Here is a 21,974-nt window from a genome sequence, read left to right as displayed (position 1 = left end):
GCATTAATGGCATAAAATGCCAAAGAAGAATCAAGATGGGGGCTCACTGGATTTGGCAATTCAGGATTATTGGTGGTCTTCAGCAGAGCAGTTTCAGAAGCTGGGAGCACACCCTGATTACAGTGGGTTTAACTCTGAAGTGTGTTTCTTATCAAGCAAAGTATTCGTATATTGTTGTCCCTTTACTTGCAACACATAAACCCACTTCAGGAGTAAACCCAATAAAAATATTAGAATTCTTCAGGCAGAGTGCCCAAAGCATACCAGTTAAAAATAGTTCCATAGGCCATCTATTGATCTTTAAATTGTGTACCAAAATACTACTTAATGTATTGCAGAGCAAAATTCTGTAAACATGAAAAACAATAAGATCCGATGAGGATAATATTGAAAATGAAATCTCTTTCTCTTCCTCTTCTTCCCTTGCATATTTGGACTCAGACAAGTGGCATTTAATTAATTCAGGAGAAAATTATGAATATTCAAGATAGAAGTCACATCATGCGACTTCAAGAGATATTAAACAACTTAAGTCCTAAACACAGTGAAGAAAATTACAGAGGAGGGGGAGTTGGCTATAATTTAAAAATACTTCATGCTGCTCATTTTTAACTAAAAGAAATATATCTAACTAGAATGAAATTTATCTTGTCTCAAGAAAACATGGGGAATTTCTTTTTTTACTTTTGTAGTTAAAACAATTCTATATGCTTTGTGTTTAATTTTAGACCACATATTATGTAAGTTGACAAAGAAACCACTTTTGACCAAAATGCATTTGTTTAGCATACTTTATACTAATCTTTGAATTTCCATGTGTAGAATAATGTGCACTCACACTTGCCCATATCTAAGAATGTCTCTTACTAGTTGATTTGGGAGAGTGGGTTGCATGTATAAATAAATTAAGTAAAAATGAATGCTGTTTTCTGATCCTGAAACATTGGGCAGCAAATGAATGACTTCAATGCATTTATTAACTTTAGACCAGAGCACAGTTAGCATGGAGTTTCTCATCCTAGAACTAACTCCTATGCTGTGACCTCAGGGGTATATGAACAATTTAAATTCCTAGAGCATATTGAGAAACAAATGAAACCACAAACATTGCTCCAAATTTTTACAAAAGTTACATTCTTTCTTAATAAAATTAATGCAGACAAAAATATTTGTGTGTATGTCTTATTTTTGTTTTGGTTGTGTTTTGGATTTTTATTTTTTGAAAAATAAGGCTCTTCGTTCACTAATGAAGGTCTTGCTGATGAAGATCTTGTTAGAAGTTAAGGAACTTTTTATTTTGTGCGTACTTTTTACAAAATAAATTTAAAGCCATGTTTATTTTGTGACTTTAAAAATGTAATGGAAAATTAAGATATTAAAATCTCTTGTCTTACATTTGGCTTAGTTGTGTTCATATGTAGTGACTGTATTCCTATCATAGCCAAAACAAAACGGATCACCCCAATTTTTTTACACTAAATATATAACACTAAAGGTAATAAATACACAAAAAATGATTAAGATAAATTCAAGTGCATGTATTACTAACTGAACTTAGGATAAAATATATCTGGAAAAACAAACTGTTGAAAAATGAAAACAAAATGGTTACGTGTTTCACATTAAGAACTCTGAAGAAACTTATCTTCTATTCACTAAAATTTCTACAATAATAGTCTTGTTTCCAAATATGAAAACCTGCCCCAATTCTAAATTGGCTTTCTCTTCTTCACAATAAAAATCCCCCAAAAATGTTTGGCAGTAAGTGAGTAAAATACAGATGTACAAGTTAGAGGCGTTGGAGCCTAAGAATAAAAAAGAACCCATTTTTAAGGTTGAACCTAAAATTTCAATTGCATTGAAAAATGACCCGGTTTCTATGCCTTACATGAGAGCAATAATTGGATCGTAATAGTAGCAAGGTGTTTTAACACCGTCTATCATTTATGTCCTGACAAATGACTTGTGAGATCTAGCTGGGAAATTAGAGTGCATGTTCCCAGGTCAAAAAGTCTACTTCTATAATTTCTTCAACTGCCTTAACACAGCACATTTTGAAAAGATAAACCAAATATTTTGGTTCACTTTCGGTTTACCATGAATGAAGATACTCAATGAAAATTTAGGCTACTGTAGTTCAAAGCAACAAAATCGTCTTAAAATGATTTTCCCCTGGATTGGCTCCTGATATGACATTATATTTTACAAATGGGCATGCATGCTTATATACATAGTAACACTACCTCATATCAAGTAGTATTTTTTAAAAACCAGAATCAATTAAATCAGATCTATTAAATTAGATTGTGCCATGATTTCTGAAACTGAGACATACTTATAGTTACATTATTTATTTTGCCCAAATTCATTATTTGTACTTCTCCCTCAAGAGTGTGGTATAGTGTTTTTTGGTTTGTTTGTTTCTTGCTTGTTTGTTTGTTTTTGAGACGGAGTCTCGCTCTGTCGCCCAGGCTATGTGCAGTGTCACGATCTCGGCTCACTGTGAGCTCCGCCTCCCGGGTTCGCGCCATTCTCCTGCCTCAGCCTCCTGAGTAGCTGGGACTACAGGTGCCCGTCACCACCCCGGCTAATTTTTTGTATTTTTAGTAGAGACGGGCTTTCACCATGTTAGCCAGGATGGTCTCGATCTCCTGACCTCGTGATCCGCCTGCCTCAGCCTCCCAAAGTGCTGGGACTACAGGCGTGAGCCACCACGCCCAACCAAGTTTTTAAATATTATTAACTTTTCAACTGGTTTGTATACTGCAGAAACTAATTATTATGCTTTAAAAGAACACATAGTGTGATCTAGTTGAAGACCAAAAAAAAAAAAAAAAAAAAAAAAACTGTTTTCAGTGCCTTTTCTCTTTTACACTAAAATGTCAACGTATTGGGTGACCACACATCCTGGTTTGCAGGAGTAGTCTCATGTTCTAAGGCTCAGCCTTGCTAATAGTGCCTCCTTTCACTCTGAAATATCTCAGTGTGAACAATAAATTATCTGGCCACTCTTGCAGTGCATAATTTGCCTAAACTCACTTAATTTCATGATGCTTCATTTTCAGCATTTATATAATAGGCACAATTACTTCTCAACTTTATAAAGAATGACATGAATACTAAAATTGCCACCATCATTTTACAAATACAGAATTGTTTCCAGTGGTGACTAACGGCCAAAATGAACACTGTTTATGCTTGCATTAATCTTTCTAGCAAGAAACTAGTCAGGTAATTAAATAAACCTCTATAGCCAGAAAGAAAAATAATTTTGCATCTTAAAAAACCATCTGTTACCTGCTTATTACTATGTAGCCAGAATTCAATAATCAACCTTTTACGAGATGAACAAATTGCATTGCCAAACCCAAATTGCTATTTGAGGTGTATAACATGATTTGAATTGATTCTAATGGTTCTCTGAAGCAGAGGAACAAGGAGAAAAATGAAATATTTTCTTTTCAGCACCTCAGGGTGTTCTTTATAATAGCCCACTCATTTTTAAAGTATTTAGATTTTTGGAACTTTCAAAGTATCATTTTTAGTCATTTCCGGAAGAAAATGATATAGATGATCATTGATTTAACAAATAAATATTGAATGTCCACTATAAATAAAACCTCATACTGGAGTTGATATGTCCTTTTAAAAGGCTATGTCTAGATGAGTGAAAATAAGAAGCTAATTCCAGCTACCAGAATCCACTGTGTGAAACTAGGACCCCAAGGCACTCAGTTCATGGTCGGACAAGGACTGGACCCCGTTATCACTCATGTGGAATCATGGAATCTACCTGGTGAAGTCGCAACATTTCTCCATCTCTTTCAGAATCGCCTGTAGTGCTTTTTACAATGTAGATTTCTGGGCACTCCCTCTAGAGATTCTGATTCCCTGGATCTCAAGTGAGACCCAGGAGCCTGAATTTTAATTATTGTCTCCCAGGACCATGGACACTGTACTTTTTAGGAAATTCTATCCTCATGGCACAAAAGCCTTTGACTATGTTGACTTTGGCTTGTTTTTTGGTGTCTAAATACATACAGGCAGAGATGGCAAGCATAAAGGCTGACTAAGCAAACATAATAAATGAAAAAAAGGTGAGCCAGGACATCACTGTTTGGAGTAATTAACCATCTCAGAAAACTCTTGCTCAATATTCACAGTCTTTGCCTTTGAAGCTGTCTGTGGCAGCCTCCAGTTGAAAGGGGATTAGGAGCTGGCATTTTGAAACAGGTGCCGTGGGCTGGAAAGTCAGTAAGGGAAAATTGGAGTCATTGTCTTACTGTAACAAGCAGAGTTGTAGCCTGTGACTTTGAATTTGCAACAGATCATTTCAGCTTAGTTTTTGGACAAAGAGGAGCTGTAGTCATAATTATAATAGTTTTTAATGATCTCCTTAGAGTGACTGTGTGGGCTGGAACAAAGAATAGAGAATAATTTTCTATGCGTAACATTTCCAAAATGCCATAACTATGTAGGAGAAATGGTTATGTGTTTGTAAAATGCACTGGCTTTCTCAAAATCAGAGAAATCACAGATTTAGAAGCATTCTTAGGAGTCATCTAGTCTAACTCTGATTCTCATCTACTCACCACCAGATATATAAAGCCTAGCAAATAAAATCAGAAGAAATTTGATTAAACAGAACCCTTTGATAATCAGACCTAATATATTTCTCAAAAACTTCATTTTTAATAATCAAGCAATACAAATTGTTATTATTAACTGTTGTGAATGTGAATTATAGATTGAAAAACTTGCTGAGAAAACTGATGTTGTTAAGTAAGTACTTATTGAGTGCTTACACTATGCTAGGTGCTTTACACAAATTATTTGATCCTAGTGAAGGTGATATTACTTAGGCACATAAAAGCATTTAGAGATATTAAGTTATTTGAGATCCCACGGCTATTAAATGGCAGAACCAAAATTCAAAACTGGTTCTGTCTTGATTCTAAAACAGAAACAGAAATATTATACAAAACATCCAGAATGATGGTCCAAATGTGTGGTTCATCTTTAAGGTTTGCAACCATCAAACAATTTATAAATTAGCTAAATAGACTTTTAGAATCAGACAAATCCAGTGTGAAATTCTATTTCTACCACGTATGGGGCCGAAGTCAAAGATCTGAATCTCTGCTTGCCTCTCTAATCTATAAAATGGGAATAATAGTCTCAAAGAATGTTAAGACTGTATGCAAAGTGCTTAGTAGTACAGTATCTGACAAATACTCACAGCTTAAAAATAAAGAAAGTTTTTTTTTTTTTTTTTTTTTTTTTTACTAATATCATACTAATATAAGAAAGTGCCACATTCATTCTGGTCAGTGAAATTCAAGACTAACGTATCTTAGATTCGGCTACACCTGTAGCATATTGTGAACATCACGCATGAACATGCATGAGTATACATGTTTATCAAGGTCAAACATAGGTACCATCAACAGCAAGAAAAGGCAGTGAGTAAGTCAATGCATCTGTGTCCCATCGAAACCTCCAGATCAGAAGGTGTGGAGATAGAAATTATGTTGCAGAAATTTCTAATCCCGTCTAATATTCTGAATGCTCAAGAGCTAAATCTGAGATCTCAACAAATAAAATATCTCGACCAAGATCACATCAGGAGTCAGTCCTAGTTCCAGGACAAGAATAAAGCCTTCTATCACGTAGTTCCCAAGGCCGTACCCTCTATTTTCATTTTGCTAACTTGGAATATACACTGGTTTGGCAATTTTCTATTTTTATCGAAGACTCTTTAAAATACTTTGAGCATTCTATCCTAAGAAAATAATCAAAATAGGATGGTACAGGGGGAGAGTAGGAGGGCCATATGTATGACCATATACTCTGGGGCATTTTTTTTCTATAATGTCCCCAAATTGGAAGTAGCCATAAAAACGACTCACTTTGTTCTCTCCTTTACATCTCTGCTGAAGTCTCACCTTTCCTGTGAGCTCCATACTAACCAACCTATATAAATTAATTCCCTGGCTCCAAATCTCCCAGCCCCTTTCGTTTTATTTTTCCCATGACACCACCGTTTTCTAACATATAACACAATTTACTTAGTTTTTAGTTTATTGATCAGCTCCTCAAAAGGAGGTCAATCCAAGAGGGCATGGACTTTTGTTTTTTGTTCCCTGCTATATTCACACTACCCAGAACAACTCCGGGTAACCTAGTAGGGCTCAATGTTTGTTCAATGAATGCATGAATGAATGATCTCCAAGATGAGAAGACCAGGCTAGTGAATTAGGGGATAATATTTTATTCTAGTTAGTTAAAGTGGTCATAAAATTAGAAAGCAAGTGTAAAAATCTATAGAATATGTTATTAAGTAAATAAAAAAACAATATTCATATTCAAATAAATACTTAGAGGGGAACTACATAAAACTATGCAACAGAAAAAGGATTGAAAGGGAATGCAAAAAGGGAGTGGGTTTTATGCTCTTCTTTTTCCATTTTAAAATGGATTTTGTTTCATTTGAGAACAACAGCAAGGTAGAAAGGAAAGGAAAGGAAAGGAAAAGAGAGGGGATGAGAAAGAATTATAACCATGAAAGTTCTGTCTCCTTGGCTTGGGATACTGTTGACCTATATGCTCCTTGTCTAAATCCCTGGCATCTTTATCCAAAATGAAGACAAAACATTTCAGCAAAGGAGCGTATTAAGGCTCAATTTTCATCCAGGTGCAGTGGCTCACACCTGTAATCCCAGCACCTTGGGAGGCCAAGGCGGGCAGATCACGAGATCAGGAGATGGAGATCATCCTGGCTAACACGATGAAACCCCGTCTCTACTAAAAATACAAAAAACTAACCAGGCGTGGTGGCAGGTGCCTGTAGTCCCAGCTACTCGGGAGGCTGAGGCAGGAGAATGGCGTGAACCCAGGAGGCGGAGCTTGCAGTGAGCTGAGATTTCACCACTGCACTCCAACCTGGGCGACAGAGCGAGACTCCGTCTCAAAAAAAAAAAAAAAAAAAAAGTCTCAATTTTCCTCTTATTTCCAGAAACGCGTGCTTTGCAGAATTGGCTCAGGCATTGGCAAGTTGCTACAGCTCACCATACTGTTTTGCTCAAATTCCCCATCCATTCCAGTACTTCTAGATCCCGACTTCCGTTTTACTACTCTTCTCTACATTCATCTGTCTTGCCACTGTTTCGTTTTCAAGCTCTCCTTTTGTCCTGCATTCATAGCTGTCATCCTCCAACACCCACCTCTGTCCCAGGGTCACCCCTTGTTTTGTCCTCAGTCCCCAGTTTGTGTGTGGGCACCTCCCTGAACAAATAAAGCTGTGGTGCTGAGAGAACTCCAGGCCAGAGAAATCCACAAGAGCCCCATCCCCTCTCCCTGCCTTTTTCATGCATCTCGAGCCTCACGCCTGGAACATGTGTTCTCCATCCTCCTTTCTATGATGCCCACTAGGCCACACCCCTCCATCCTTTCTGCAAAGGCAGTGCTAGCACTTTCTTTGCTGCAGCAGTCCTGCACCTTACCTATTCCCTTCTTGCTTACAAAGACAATCACAGGTCTTTACTCCTCACAGTGCAATAGGTTTATTACTCTTCATGTTCCCCCAATGCTAAAGAACAGGTGTTCCTATAATCCAAATAATAGCTGCTTACTCTCCAGAATCACGTAATTTTAGAATAGAAAGGAGTCTCAAAAGTCATCAGGTGAAATCCCGTTACAAATCTATGATCAGTACCGTGCTGGGTGCATGGCAGGTGTTTGGAAAATATTTGCCATCCATAAATATTATATAATCAGCCATTACGTACCACTATATAACTATTTTGTGCCATTAATGTTTCTAAATCATTTTTGCTTATTAGTTATTCGCATCTGCTTATAAAATCTACGAATGAACTGGAGATCATTATGTTAAGTGAAATAAGCCAGGCACAGAAAGACAAACATCGCATGTTCTCACTTACTTATGGGATCCAAAAATGAAAAAAATTCAACCCACAGAGAAAGGGAGTAGAAGGGTGGTGACCAGAGGCTGGGGTGGAGGGGAGGTGGGGATGGCTAATGGGTACAAAAAAATAATTAGAATGAATAAGGCCTACTATTTGATAGCACAACAGGGTGACTATAGTCAATAATAATTTAATTGTACATTTAAAAATAACAAAAAGAGTATGATTGGATGGTTCATAACACAAACAATGTTTGAGGGGATGGATACCCCATTTTCCATGATGTGGTTATTACACATTACATGCATGTATCAAAACATCTCATGTAACCTGTAAATATATACACCTACAATATACCCACAAAAATTAAAAATAAAATAAAACAAAATAGAACCTGTGAATAATCACAGAGAAAGGCTGTGCCTTAGAAGGCATGGGATAAAACTGAAAAGCTAGCTTCAGACTAACAGGAGCAATGATAGAAAATGGAAGATTGGTCACTGAAGTAAGAAAAAGAAGGAATGGGCTAAAATCATGACAAAAGGCTCTCATATAAATAATAACATCTTTTCCTACTAAGAACTCTTAGATCATGTCAGGGCTTGCCAAGGGAAGCTGAAAAATGATGGTTCTTGAGGTTAGCAGCATGTCCGGTAGGATTCAGGGGTGATAACATTTTTTTTTTGGTAGACTAAAATAGAGTAAATATATTAAACAGTTCCTCCTATTTAATGGAGGAATGGAATGGAAATGGTTAGAGTTCCATGGGAAATGGAAAATGATTAGAAAGATCAATCTCCTTACCTACCTTTAAGTTGCTAGCATTCGCAGCACCCCAGAGGCACGAGACCTGTCCTCATGGTACTTTTTGCTCAGGCAGCTGATTTTTTTTTTTTTATTTAATTGTTTTTATTTATTTATTTATTTATTCTTGAGACGAAGTCTCACTCTGTCACCCAACCTAGAGTGCAATGGCGCGATCTCGGCTCACTGCAACCTCCGTCTCCTGGGTTCAAGCTATTCTCATGTCTCAGCCTCCCGAGTAGCTGGGATTACAGGCACCTGCCACCACGCCTGGCTAATTTTTGTATTTTTAGTAGAGACGGCGTTTTGGGGTTTTGCCATGTTGGTCAGTTTGGCCTTGAACTCCTGACCTCAGGTGATCCACCCGCCTCGGCCTCTCAAAGTGCTGGGATTACAGGCGTGCGCCACCGCGCCCAGCCTTTTAATGATAATTTTATATTAATAATTGTCATTTTTCTTTCTTTCAGGCTTGTAAATTTTATAGTTCCCAGTGGCATGTGGTAAACTACAAATATGAACAATATTCTGGAGACATTCGACAGCTACCCCGGTAAGAACCTGTGATGAGCACTTACTGATCTTTTCCAAATATAGATGACGTCCTCTGTTCTAGTCCTGCCATTGTTTGTGAATACGTGTACATTAATCTTCTGTCAAGGCACATTTTCCAAAATGTACGCATAAGAGTCAAGACAGGACATTTTGTTCAACATGTGTAGCTTGCATCTTCACAGAGTTTGGATTGAGATATACATACACTCTGATTTAATTTTTAAATGTAGTTTTGACATTCATTTATCATTGTGTTATTATTTTGTGAGCTGTTTTTTCGATAGCAGGCACAAGAGGATTAGAAAAGTACCCTATGGCCAAATAGTTTTTCTGACAATATGGCATTCATATTTCTTACTTGTTTCATGCATTTTCATGCTGGGATATCAGAAGTCATGAAAATAAACAACTTCCACAAAATATATATATATATATATAAAAAATATATATTACATATATATTTTTATGTTTTTTATATTTTATATATATTTATACATATATACATATGTACATATGTATATATGTATATATGTAAAATATATATTACATATATATTATATACACACACACACACGCACGCACACACACAGCCAAAAGGAAAATAAACCCCTAATTTTGTTCCTGAGTCTTAGGAACATAAACCTTTGGAGAAAGTAATTTTGTTCTGCTTCTGCTCAAATGTCACCTCCGCAGAAAAGCTCACCTGACTACCTGAACAAAAATAGAAATTAATTCAATATCTGTTTCCCCTTCTAAAGTAAAAATCCCCAAAGGGCAGGGACTTTTCCCTGCAGAATACCCTGCAGGCCTGTAAGAAGAATGCCTGGCACACAGTAGGTGTGCAGTACTATAATCACTTATTGGACGAACGAACTGAGTAAATGGCAAATTTTAAAATATAATATTCCTGGATGGGTTTGGATTTGCTCATATTTAAAGAACTTCCTTGAACTGGTACTACCCAACTCACTGGTTCATCAAGCTAAGATTATGTAAATAATTCAGAAAAACACTTGAAACAATCAAAAGTTAAGCTTTTATTAACACTTTCCTCAAGTGAAGCACTGAGATGATACACATTGGATCTAATTTTTAATAGATGCATGGTACAGAATTGGGAACCACTTTGCTAGATTTCCTGTGGACCCAGAAGCATGCTTTCAAGACTTGTATATTTAGAAGTGCTGCTCTCAATTTCTGAATGTGGAATTTGAAAGAGGGATTATGAACTAGATTTAAGAAGGTGGCATTTGATCTTGGATATGAATCAACAGTAGCTGCCAACACGGGCATCTTGGGAAAGGATTCTGGAGAAGCAGCAAGGCAAAGACCCTGAAGTGGTGGGAACCCGTATGGTCACTTGAGCAGAATGAGTCAGGAAGGCCAGAGCTTAAGGATGGAAGGGGCATAGTAAGATGAAACCAAGGACCTTAGGCAAGGGACCCTGTGTGCCCTGGAAAGGAACTTGGATTTTACTTTCATTCCAACAAAAGCTTTGGGAAATTTCAACCAGCGGTGTGGCATGATCTGATTTACCTCTTTGAAAGAACTATTGGGCTACTCTGTGGAGAATGGGACTGTAGGGGTGGCAATTGAAGAAAAAGACAGGAGGAGGCCATTTCTTTTGGGGTTTCATTACCGTGAAGAGAAAAAAATTATGTCCCTTCTAAACTGCAAATCTTTTTTCAAAACACTGAACAGTAACGTTTACCAGATCTTTGAGCATTCTTTTAGACTTGAGTCGCTGCTGATAGACAAGCTCTCGCAACTTCATGTTGGGAAGGTTCACCACACCCTAAGCTTTCATGAGTAATTGTTACATTCAGAATGTCCGGGTGTTCATGACACACTTTTTGTAGGCACAACTGAAAAGCAAAGCATCCTTTAACATCAGGACTTCCTCTTTCTGAAAATAGTTCTGAGAAGTGGTTACAACTCGGAAGCTGTGTCTAAGAAGTTGGGAGACTGCATCTCAAGTTGAGAGGATGGAGACAGCAGTGTTTAGCTGTCCTGTTAACTAAATGTGTTCCCCACCGTCTTTAGGTCCATTACCGTCTTCAGTGTCTGTATCCCCAAACACTATTCATCTTTCCTTATATTCATGATGCTATAAAGAAAGAAAGCAAATTAGAGATTTCACATTCACAGTATTCTTCCTCTGTTAAAACAATAAAGTATCTCGAGAAAGAACCAGTCCTGGACATTATTGCTGAATTACGATTCTCATAGTTTGCAAGATTAATCTCATGAGAAGAAATTTTAAAAATTAACTGAAATAGTGTTGAGAATTTCCCTTACTTTAACTAAAGAAAGTGGAAGTTGATACCAAGAAAGGGAAGAATCAGACTGCCACAAAGTAAGAAACTTTACGTATTCAAACTGAAAATCAGAAGTTCTAAAATATAACCCTTTCAGATATACCCCAGAACAATGAAGATGAGCACTGAACAGCAGAATTATTCTTTAAAATGATTTTACAAAGCTAAGCATTCCCCTCTAAAGACTACCTGTATTTAGGTCAGTAATGGAAACAGACAATTTACTTGGGTCTTCTGAGGCTAATAGAAGTAAATCATTTTCATACCTCCTGGATTAGAAGAATTCTCCTATGTCTGCTACCAATTTAAATTGCTTATTTCTTTTTATGAGTTGCTGAGACTGCAAAATGAAAATCTGCAATTATAGAAAAGCAAAAAAAGATCGGTGAAATTTATTCTTTAAATTTAAATGTGTATTACTGACCCTTAAGATTTTCACTTTTTAAATTTTTAAGCGAGGGTCCATAGGAAGATACTGAAGAGATAGATGATTTCAGGCTAGAATGGAAAATGTAAGCCTTTACACACTAGCAATAGAAATCAGCACTGAACTTGGAGATCCCAGAAGAAAAAAGCAGCATAAAAATATATGATGCCACTGATTTCGTTAATCCACTGGGTAAAATACAGAGATGTGTGACATATTACAAATTTTTACCATGGTCGATTTGATAGAAAGAAGATGTAAGGAAGAAAAATTCGTAAGAGTATGAATTGTGACTAAAGATCAAATAAAGTGTGACCAGCTTAGCTGGGCTGAAATAGAACAGATTTTTTTTTTTTTTTTTTTTTTAATAAAAGAGCATTTTCTTGAGTGTCTACAGTGAGCCAGAATGTGCTGGGTGTCATACATGCATTATCTCATTTAACACTCATAACCCTATGGAATAGGAACTGTTATCCCCATTTTATAGCAGAAACTAGGAAACTGAGAGGGAAAATACCCCAAACTGAGAGGGAATTTTAACTGATGGGGCACTCAGGCATCCCCACACTGGGCAATCCAGGTCATTTGGGTGGAGAAAGGGGAAATGAGGCTGCCTATAGTTACTACCGATGTTGGATGCAAACACCAAAGGGTAAGGTCTGGGATGAGCCCTTTATCTTGGGGTCCCCGAGGCTCTTAGAGATCACACAGTGGTCCTGGGGGAAGAATTTTAAAATCAATAGCCACAGGTGCTAATCTTTTCATGACCTTTGAAAGAGAAAAGTCATTGCATAGTAGCCCCACAGACATCTGACTGAGCGTGAAGATGGCTCTTGAAAGGCAGGAGGCTGTGCCTTGTGGATTTTTAAAAACTAGATTGGGAAATAAGAATCTTCAGTAGCCCTCAAGCCTCAGCAATGATCCAAGCACTGTCTGCCTTCCCTGCCCAGGGGCATTGGACAGGCCTCCCTCCCGCGGCCCTCCCTCCTGCACTGTTTCCAGCCCCTACAGCCTTCCTTCTGGATGCTCCATGCTTGGCCCCTCCTCAGAACCTGTACTCTTGCAGCTCCCTCTGCCAGGGGATTTTCTCCTAGGTCATCACACAATCAGCTGCTTCTCCTCCTCAGTTTAAATGTTACCTCCCAAGAAAGGCCATCCTTGAAGAGTCTTTCTACACTTGGCCTTTGCCATTTCCACAAGGATCACTCTTTGCTCTTCTCTTCTTTCTCCTCTTTGATTTTTTTCTTTTCTTTCTTTCTTTTTTTTTTTTTTTTTTTTTTTGAGACAGGGTCTCACTTTGTCCCCAGGCTGGAATGCAGTGGTGGCACAATCTCAGCTCACTGCAACCTCCACCTCCCAGATTCAAAGGATCCTCCTGCCTCAGCCTCCCAAGTAGCTGGGATTACAGGTGTGCACCACCATGCCTGGCTAATTTTTTTGTGTTTTTAGTGAGACAGGGTTTCACTATGTTGGCCAGGCCAGTCTTTAACTCCTGACCTCATGTGACCCACCAGCTTCAGCCTCCCAAAGTGCTGGGATTACAGCCGTGAGCTGCTGCACCCAGCCTTGATTTTCTTAACAACCATTTTCACTCAGAGAAATTATCTTATTTATGCTTAATTCATGATTGACTCTCTAGTCCCCTAGAATGCAAACTTCCTCGGTTCAGGAACTTACTTTCTGATATGCGGTTGACATTATTGCAGCTCTTCTGGATGCCAGGTAATATCTGGAAACTGGAATGTTGAATGGCAAAGGAGAATGGCCCCAAGAATTAAGACGGCTCTCAATAATGCACACTGAATTTGATCAAGCAAACTCAGAATTAAGAAAAGCCACCAATGAAGTGACATGCTTACATGCACTATAACCCTAGCCCCAGATCTGACTTAAATTGACACTCTGTGGTCTGCACAGATTTTTAAAATGAAGATTAAGATCAGCATGGATATGGCTAGGGACTACTGGGGTTGGCTGAGTTTTGCTATTGACTTCATTGGTATTTTCTGTTTCATATCTTCTGAGTTTTGCTATTGACTTCATTGGTATTCTCTGTCTCATATCTTCTGAGTTATTTTTGAATCATTAATACTTAAAGTGGATGTTTAAATAAAGTTTTATTTTATTAAAGAAAGTATGGGAATGTCATAAGTTGTAATATAGTGTTAAATATGACATTTAGGAAATTCCTAAAAACATTTCCAATCATTTGTCTGAAGCTCTCTTCTCTCTTTTCTAAATCATCTATTCTTCAAAAATACCAGGGAAAAATCATTGAGAAATTTTTACTCAACATTTACTTTGAGAATAGCTTATATGTATCTGTTGTACAATTTTTATTATCTTTACTATAAAAAAGAATCAGTTCAGAAGGCATCATTTTTGGTCACTCTATGTATAATTTCAACACTTTCAAAATTTTCACACATCATTTTAAAAGTTTTTTGCAAATTTTAAACCTAGGAGAAAGTTAAAAGATTGGTGTACAATTAATCCCACTATTCCCACCATCTAGAATGTGTCTTTTATGTTTTGCTATATTTTGTTTTATACAACCTGCCATCCATCCATCCATCCATCCATCCATCCATCCATCCTTCTAGAGATCTATCAATTTGTTTTATTTTTGGTCATTTTAAAGTGGAATTTAAAACATTAACACAGTGCCTCTTTAAACTCTTCAAAATGCACACCTTTAAATACAGCTATAGACATCTGTAGTTCATTTTTTCTCTTTTGATATAAAATGTACATACAAGAAAATGTGCAAATTGTACGTGAACCATTTGATAACTTTTGACCACAGTACACCTGTGCGACTCAAACCTCTGTTGAGATAACAGAACAATGTTATCACCCCAAAGAGTTAACTGCCACCCTTCCCTGGTTAACCCTTACCTCTCCTTTTCTCTCCCCCAAGAGACAATCAGTGCTCTGATTTTCATAACTGTGGAATCACACCATGTGTGTTCTTGTTTCTAGCTTTTTTTACTTAGCACAATGCTTCTGAGTGATGTCCACGTTGTTGCACGTGTCAGTAGCTTCTTTTCTTTTCTAAGTAACGTTCCTGTGTGTGGATCTACTGTAGTTTGTGTAGCCATCCTCCAGTGACAGACACTTCTGCAGCATCTGAGCTGAGTTGGTCATAAGTCACTAAACCTATGGGCTTTTGTGAAACTTTTGTGAAATGTATAGGCTATCTCAGTCATTATTTCCACTTCTCAACTGGGAGATTTGTGAGAAAAAACTTTTGCAAGCATTTAGCCTTTTAAGTTGAAATTCATGAGAACCTTACTTTGTTTCTTCACTTTTTTGTTTTTACATCGTTACTAGTTTGAAAGGCTTTGTCTCCTCCTTGTTTATAAGTATCTTGCAGAAATTGGCATTAGTGAGACGCCTGGCCTGTATTGTGATCCACAGTTATTGAGAACAAATGCCTACAAAATTATTCTTTTGGAAGGAAGGATAAGCCATGCTGGCCAAAGAGGACAGAATAGGAGGTTCAGAAACAAATACCATTGCATCAAGGTCAAATGAAACTGATGGGAAATGACTAGCACGGGGCCAAATATTGACATTCCACATTCAAGTTTGTCTTTGTTGCCTCTTCCTTAGTTTTCCCGATTCACTCTTTTTCATTCACTTGGGATGTTTCCTCTGTTCTTTCTTTACTGCTGTGCCATCATTTTAAGAATCATTGAACACTCTTCTTCTATTCTCTGCAGACAAGGTACCTCGAGCAATTGCTCTGAAATCAACCATTGGAACCTTCCTCTGAATCTCAGGCAACATGTCACCTCTCACAGGAGGGGGAGAGAGGGAAGGGTTGTATTTACAGGCTTTATTTTTGCCAGTCAAATTAAATGGTGAGAGTGACTGCTTCTTGTTCGGAGCATGTTAGATGGTAGTAAGGAGAAAAAGGAATATTTTTGGTGTGGTACCAAGAATTTCCCAGTGATCCTAAAAGAACTCTATGTCTTCTGCTGCTTCCTCTGCCCTCCCATAGCGTGGACCCTGACCAAAAGAGGCAGAACAAGTTAACATCAGTGCAGGCATCACTGATAGGCTTGACTATCTCTAAGGCTCTGCAAGAAGGAAAGATAACCTCCTTTGGAAGAGAGAAATAGCAGCGATCTTACTTAATATGCTTATTAAAGTTTCACCTTTCCTAAATGCAGGCTTCTAATACCATGTCTTAAAAGTGGTTACAATGATAAATCTCCATGTTATGTCTATTTTACCACAATAAAAAACGCTTCTTATCAGGAATGGAGAACATGGTTCTGATCTCAGGCTTTTCATAGTTTAACAGTGAAGCCAATGTTCCTTTTGTGCTCTAACTTTCCCTGCTGAAAATGAAGGGAGGGTAAGAGTATTTGGAAGCCCTTACTTAACACCTATGTGAGTGCACAGCATAGTAATTTGATGCATACTTAAGCCTAAAGAGCCCTGATCATTCACCTTCCTATCTGGAGTGCCATCAACATAGGGAATAATTTGTGATGTGAATACTAAATGCGCCTCTGATCTTTTCTTTCTCAATACTCAGATTCAGAGGTTGCCTTCACACAATATAAATAATCTTAAAACAAATACCATTTTATTATCTCTGTATATTTGATTTTTTTTTTTTTTTTTTTTTTTGAGACGGAGTCTCACGCTGTTGCCCAGGCTGGAGTGCAGTGGCGCGATCTCGGCTCACTGCAAGCTCCGCCTCCCGGGTTCCCGCCATTCTCCTGCCTCAGCCTCCTGAGTAGCTGGGACTACAGGCGCCCGCCACCGCGCCCGGCTAATTTTTTTTTGTATTTTTAGTAGAGACGGGGTTTCACTGTGGTCTCGATCTCCTGACCTTGTGATCCGCCCGCCTCAGCCTCCCAAAGTGCTGGGATTACAGGCTTGAGCCACTGCGCCCGGCCAATTTTTTTAAGATTCCACATATAAATGAGACCCTATAGGGTTTTTTTTCCACTTCCGGCTTATTTCATTTAGCATAATGTCCTCCAGGTCCATCCATATCATGGCAAATGGCAGAATCCCTACTTTTTAAGGCCGAATAATATTCCATTTTATACACACACACATTATTATATACATACACACATAGGTAGTCACACACACACACAAACACATATATTCACACACATATATTCACACACACATACACGCATATATATACACACACACAAAAACATTCACACACATACCTACACACACATATATATTCACACACACAAACACATATATTCACACACATACATACACGTTCATACCACATATACATACACACATATATATTCACACATATATACATGCACATGCATATATTTTATTCACATAAATACATACACACATATTCACATACATATACATACTAACACATATATATTCACATACATATACACATACACACACATATACATGGAAATATCCTAAGTGTCCATTGACAGGGGAATGAATAAAAAGAATGCTACACACACACACATGTATTCACACACATATATACATACATGCACCTATATTCACACACATATATATGGATACTCATATTCATACATACATGCACACACATATATATTCACAAACATATACAATACAAAGACACACACATATATATTCACACATGTATACACACACACACATATGGAAACATCCTAAGTGTCCATTGACAGAGGAATAAAGAGAATGCTACACACACACACACACACACACACACACACACAGAGGCATATATTAATATACTAAACATTATCTTTATCCATTCCTGTTTTAAACACTTAGAATGTCTCTATATATTGGCTAGTATGAATAATGCTGCAATGATGACGGGAGTGCAGACATCTTTATAAGCTGGCGACTTTATCTCCTTCAAATACATACCCAGAAGAGGAATTGCTGGGTCATATGCTAGTTCCATTTTTAATTTACATAGAAATATCCATACTGTTTTCCATAATGCCTGTAGCAATCTGCATTCTCACCAACAGTTACCAGGGGTGAGAGGAAACAGGGAGGAGTTGATGAACTGATGCAAAGTAGCACATGTGCAGGATGAAGTCTAGAGAGCTAATGTACAACAAGAGGACTAAAGTTAGTGAAATCATACTGCATTACTGATTTTGGTTAAATCAGTAGATTTTACTGCTCTTGTTACAAAAAAAGTAACTATTGAGATGATAGTTATGTTAATTTGCTTCACTACAATACCATTTTACTATCTATATGTATCCTTCCCTTACCACCATGTTGTAAACCTCGGGCATACACAATAAAATTTACTTTACAAAAGAAAAACATCCCATGAAATTTTTATATGGGATTTTATATAGTAAAGGGGGCCACACAGCTAGACATCAAGAAATGCCCGTACTTTGGGTGGTATTGTCTGGTTTCCATTCAACCATTAGTTATGAGATAGAATCAAGCCAAAGAAAACTTATTTATGGTTTATTTTACCATTTATAAAACCAGATGCACACTGTTGCTTCTCTGGTCAGAGATGTTGCAACTTAAATAGGCATTTCTAGGATACCATGGAAGTGCACAGAGTGTAATTGCTACCAGTCCCTTTGGTGCACATTTTTGAGGAGGCCATGGTTAGGGAGCAGCACAGCCTAGTGGCCATAGTACAGACTGGTTCTCAGGATCATGGTTCTTCAGAGCTGGACTCTTCCAATGACCATTGTGTACCCTTGAGTATGTCACATACAGATGACACAGAAATCACAATGAAAATATCACCACTTAATATTCCACCTACAAATGTGGGGGAAGGAAAATAGAAACTCCCCAACCTTTCAAATTGTCCTGCTTGCCTACATCTAACTCAAAAAGGTATGTGTAAGTTTATGTAATTAGAAGGCCGAACGCCAGTGGCTCATGCCTATAATCCCAGCACTTTGGGAGGCCGAGGCGGGAGGAGAGTTTGAGGCCAGGAGTTCAAGACCAGCCTGATCAACATGACAAAACCCCATCTCCACAAAAAAATACAAAAATGGTGGTATATGCCTGTAATCCCAGGTACTACTGGGCAGGGGTGGGGGGGTGCTGCAGCATGGGAATTGCTTCAACCCAGGAGGTGAAGGTTGCAGTGAGCTGAGATCACACCACTGCACGTCAGCCTGGGCGACAGTGAGACTGTCTCAAATATATATATATATATATATAGTTAGTTAGTTAGTTAGTTAGTAACTCCATGCTTTAAAATAGAGATTTATATACAGGAGATAAGATATCATGGTAGAGGAAAGTTAATACTTCCAAAGGAAATGAGACACTCAAAAGATTACATTATTTTACAAACATCTGTAAGAATACCAGCACCATAGTTGTTATTGTTACCTGGGGAGCAATTTAAAATGAAAACCGTCTCCAATGATAAATCAGAAGCTTTTTTTTTTTTTTTTTTTTTTTTAATATCAGAGCAGAATACAAACCAGAGAAGCTTCCTTCACATTCCTTTGAGATTGACCATGAAGATGCTGATAAGGATGAAGTAAGTAAAGAGTTGAAAGTGAGATGTTTAAAACATGAGGATAATTAGTTTGTCTTGCACTAAAAGTTTTGAGTTCTGACCGGTTTGTTGTGAGTTGTAGTAGCTGTTGGTGGTAGGGCTTTTAGTCAAAATGAATCACGTTTGTTCTGAAATTGAACATGCTTATTTAAGTCAAAGAGAGGAAAAGAAGTCTCTTTTTTTTTTTTTTGATGAAGTTTTCATAAGTAGCTTTATTATGAGGATGTTTATTACGTGGGTAAAAAAACTTCAGATTTCTTTCTCTGTATCAGAATAATTTAAATAACTCAGAACAATTTAAAAGTTATATATCTCAGAATATATTATTTCCTAGGTTTGGTTGGAAGATCTTCAAGAACACATCACGGCACCCTACAACTTAAAGTACAATAATAAAAAATAAATTTTAAAAAAATTACTTAATAATAATAATAAAAATAAAAGGTTAGTTACTTACTAACTTAGGTGAGCAAATGGAGACTCAGGAAAGTTAAATTGCCAACGCCATCTATCTAGGAAGTGGCAGAATGGGATTCCGAGGAAGGAAATCAAATTATAGAACTTGTGCTCTTAAAGCAAGTGGCTAATACTATAATCATATATAGCATCTGTTACTAAATACGAGGTTTCCTACCAAACCTGGATAAATGTAAAATAATGTGAATCTTTAACCTAATAAGAATATCAAGGTTTAATAAAGTTTTCATAACAGCAGAAGTATATTGAAGATCTAAATTCTACTTCAAGACTGGAAAGAAAAGGGAGAAAATATCCCTCAAGGAAAATGGTTTCGCAAACTACAGCTGTTAGCAATAATAAGATCATTTTTAGAAGTCTCTTTTTTAAATGCAGTGTCTACCTACGATCTAGGGTCCACAAAAGATGGCTGTCATGCTAATATGCCTTTCCAACAGGATACCACTTCCCACTCGTCTTCCAAGGGGGGTGGAGGAGCAGGAGGAACTGGCGTTTTCAAGTCCGGCTGGCTCTACAAGGGGAATTTTAACAGCACCGTGAACAACACCGTTACTGTTCGGGTAAGGAGACATCAAGACTCATGTTTGTCTCTGTCGCCTTTCTTAACACTCCCTCCTCAGGTCACAGCACAGAAAAGAGCCATTTTCATTGAGTTTATGTTTCATGTAATATTTTATTTATGAGGAAGTAGGGATGCTCTTCTCTAGAAAAAATGTCCTAGAAATATAGCACTCCTGAAGGAATTAGAATAATTCTAATTTCTATGAGTAAGAGCACATTACAATTTGAGTATCTCCTTATATCTTTTAGTCATTCAAAAAGCGCTACTTCCAGCTGACTCAGTTGCCAGATAATTCCTACATTATGAATTTTTACAAAGATGAGAAAATATCCAAAGAACCCAAAGGATGCATCTTTTTGGATTCCTGTACAGGAGTGGTGCAGGTGAGTAGAAATCCCTTTTCCTCCTTGGGATATTTCTTTTATTTGAAAAGTATATTTAACAAATATTCATGGAGTATCTGATATGAGCCAAGAGCTGCTCTGGACTCTAAGAATTCTGTGAAAAACAAGGCAGCCTGGATCTCTGCTTTCACAAATCTTACTTTCCAGAGAGAAAGGAAAACAGGAAATAAGCAAAGACATGAATAAGCAGAATGGAATCAGCTGTTAAACTTTTCAATAAAGAAAATAAACAGAGAAACATAAGGGAGACAGAAGAATGGTGAGGTTGAAAAGGAATATTAATACTCAATAAGGGAGAAGAGCATTTTTGAAGAGAGATAATTTGATCTGCAAACTAAAGAATGAGCAGAGGGCCAGGCGTGGTGGCTCACGCCTGTAATCCCAACACTTTGGGAGGCCAAGGTGGGCGGATCACGAGGTCAGGAGTTCGAGATCAGCTGGGCCAACATGGTGAAACCCCATCTCTACTAAAAATACAAAAATTAGCCAGATATGGTGGTGGCACAGGCCTGTAATCCCAGCTACTGGGGAGGCTAAGGCAGGAGAATCATTTGAACCCAGGAGGCAGAGGTTGCAGTGAGCCGAGATCGTGCCACTGCACTCCAGACTGGGTGACAGAGCAAGACTCTGTCTCAAAAAACAAACAACAAAAAAGAATGGGCAGAGGCAGCAAGTGCAAAGGTCCTGTGGCAGGGGCAAGTCTCAGATATTCAAAGAGAAGCAGAAAATTAACACCCATGTTTGCTGCCACGTAGAGAACCCCTGAGATCATGAAATTCAGTAAAGTAATATGTAAATGACATAGTATTAACATAGGCACTTCAAATATGTTATTTTATAATTAGGTAATAATGATAGAGTAAGTTGACAGTGTACATATGCAGCATCTTTCTCCTAAGTGGTGGTTTTCTTCAAAGACAAAGATTCCATTGATTCCAAAGAGTCTAATTTCAAAAACAGACATAGTGCTTTTAACAAATAATGTTCTGTCA

The 21,974-nt window shown here is 37.6% G+C and overlaps 1 protein-coding gene across 7 annotated transcripts in view; it reads left to right on the top strand.

Moving 5' to 3' along the window:
- DOCK10 (dedicator of cytokinesis 10) overlaps window positions 1-21,974 on the top strand; it is a 288,958-nt gene that overhangs the window by 137,462 nt on the left and 129,522 nt on the right. For all 7 annotated transcript variants that reach the window (XM_077956660.1, XM_015111181.3, XM_077956661.1 and 4 more), the window contains 4 exons: window positions 9,200-9,282; window positions 19,449-19,521; window positions 20,454-20,576; window positions 20,827-20,961. In XM_077956660.1, coding sequence (XP_077812786.1) covers window positions 9,200-9,282; window positions 19,449-19,521; window positions 20,454-20,576; window positions 20,827-20,961 — 414 coding nt within the window. The remainder of the gene's footprint in view (window positions 1-9,199; window positions 9,283-19,448; window positions 19,522-20,453; window positions 20,577-20,826; window positions 20,962-21,974) is intronic.

The sequence above is a fragment of the Macaca mulatta genome, chromosome 12, assembly GCF_049350105.2.
Source record: "Macaca mulatta isolate MMU2019108-1 chromosome 12, T2T-MMU8v2.0, whole genome shotgun sequence".
Lineage (NCBI taxonomy): Eukaryota > Metazoa > Chordata > Mammalia > Primates > Cercopithecidae > Macaca > Macaca mulatta.
Note: the sequence above shows the minus strand (reverse complement) of the source record. Positions and strands in the feature narration are given on the sequence as shown.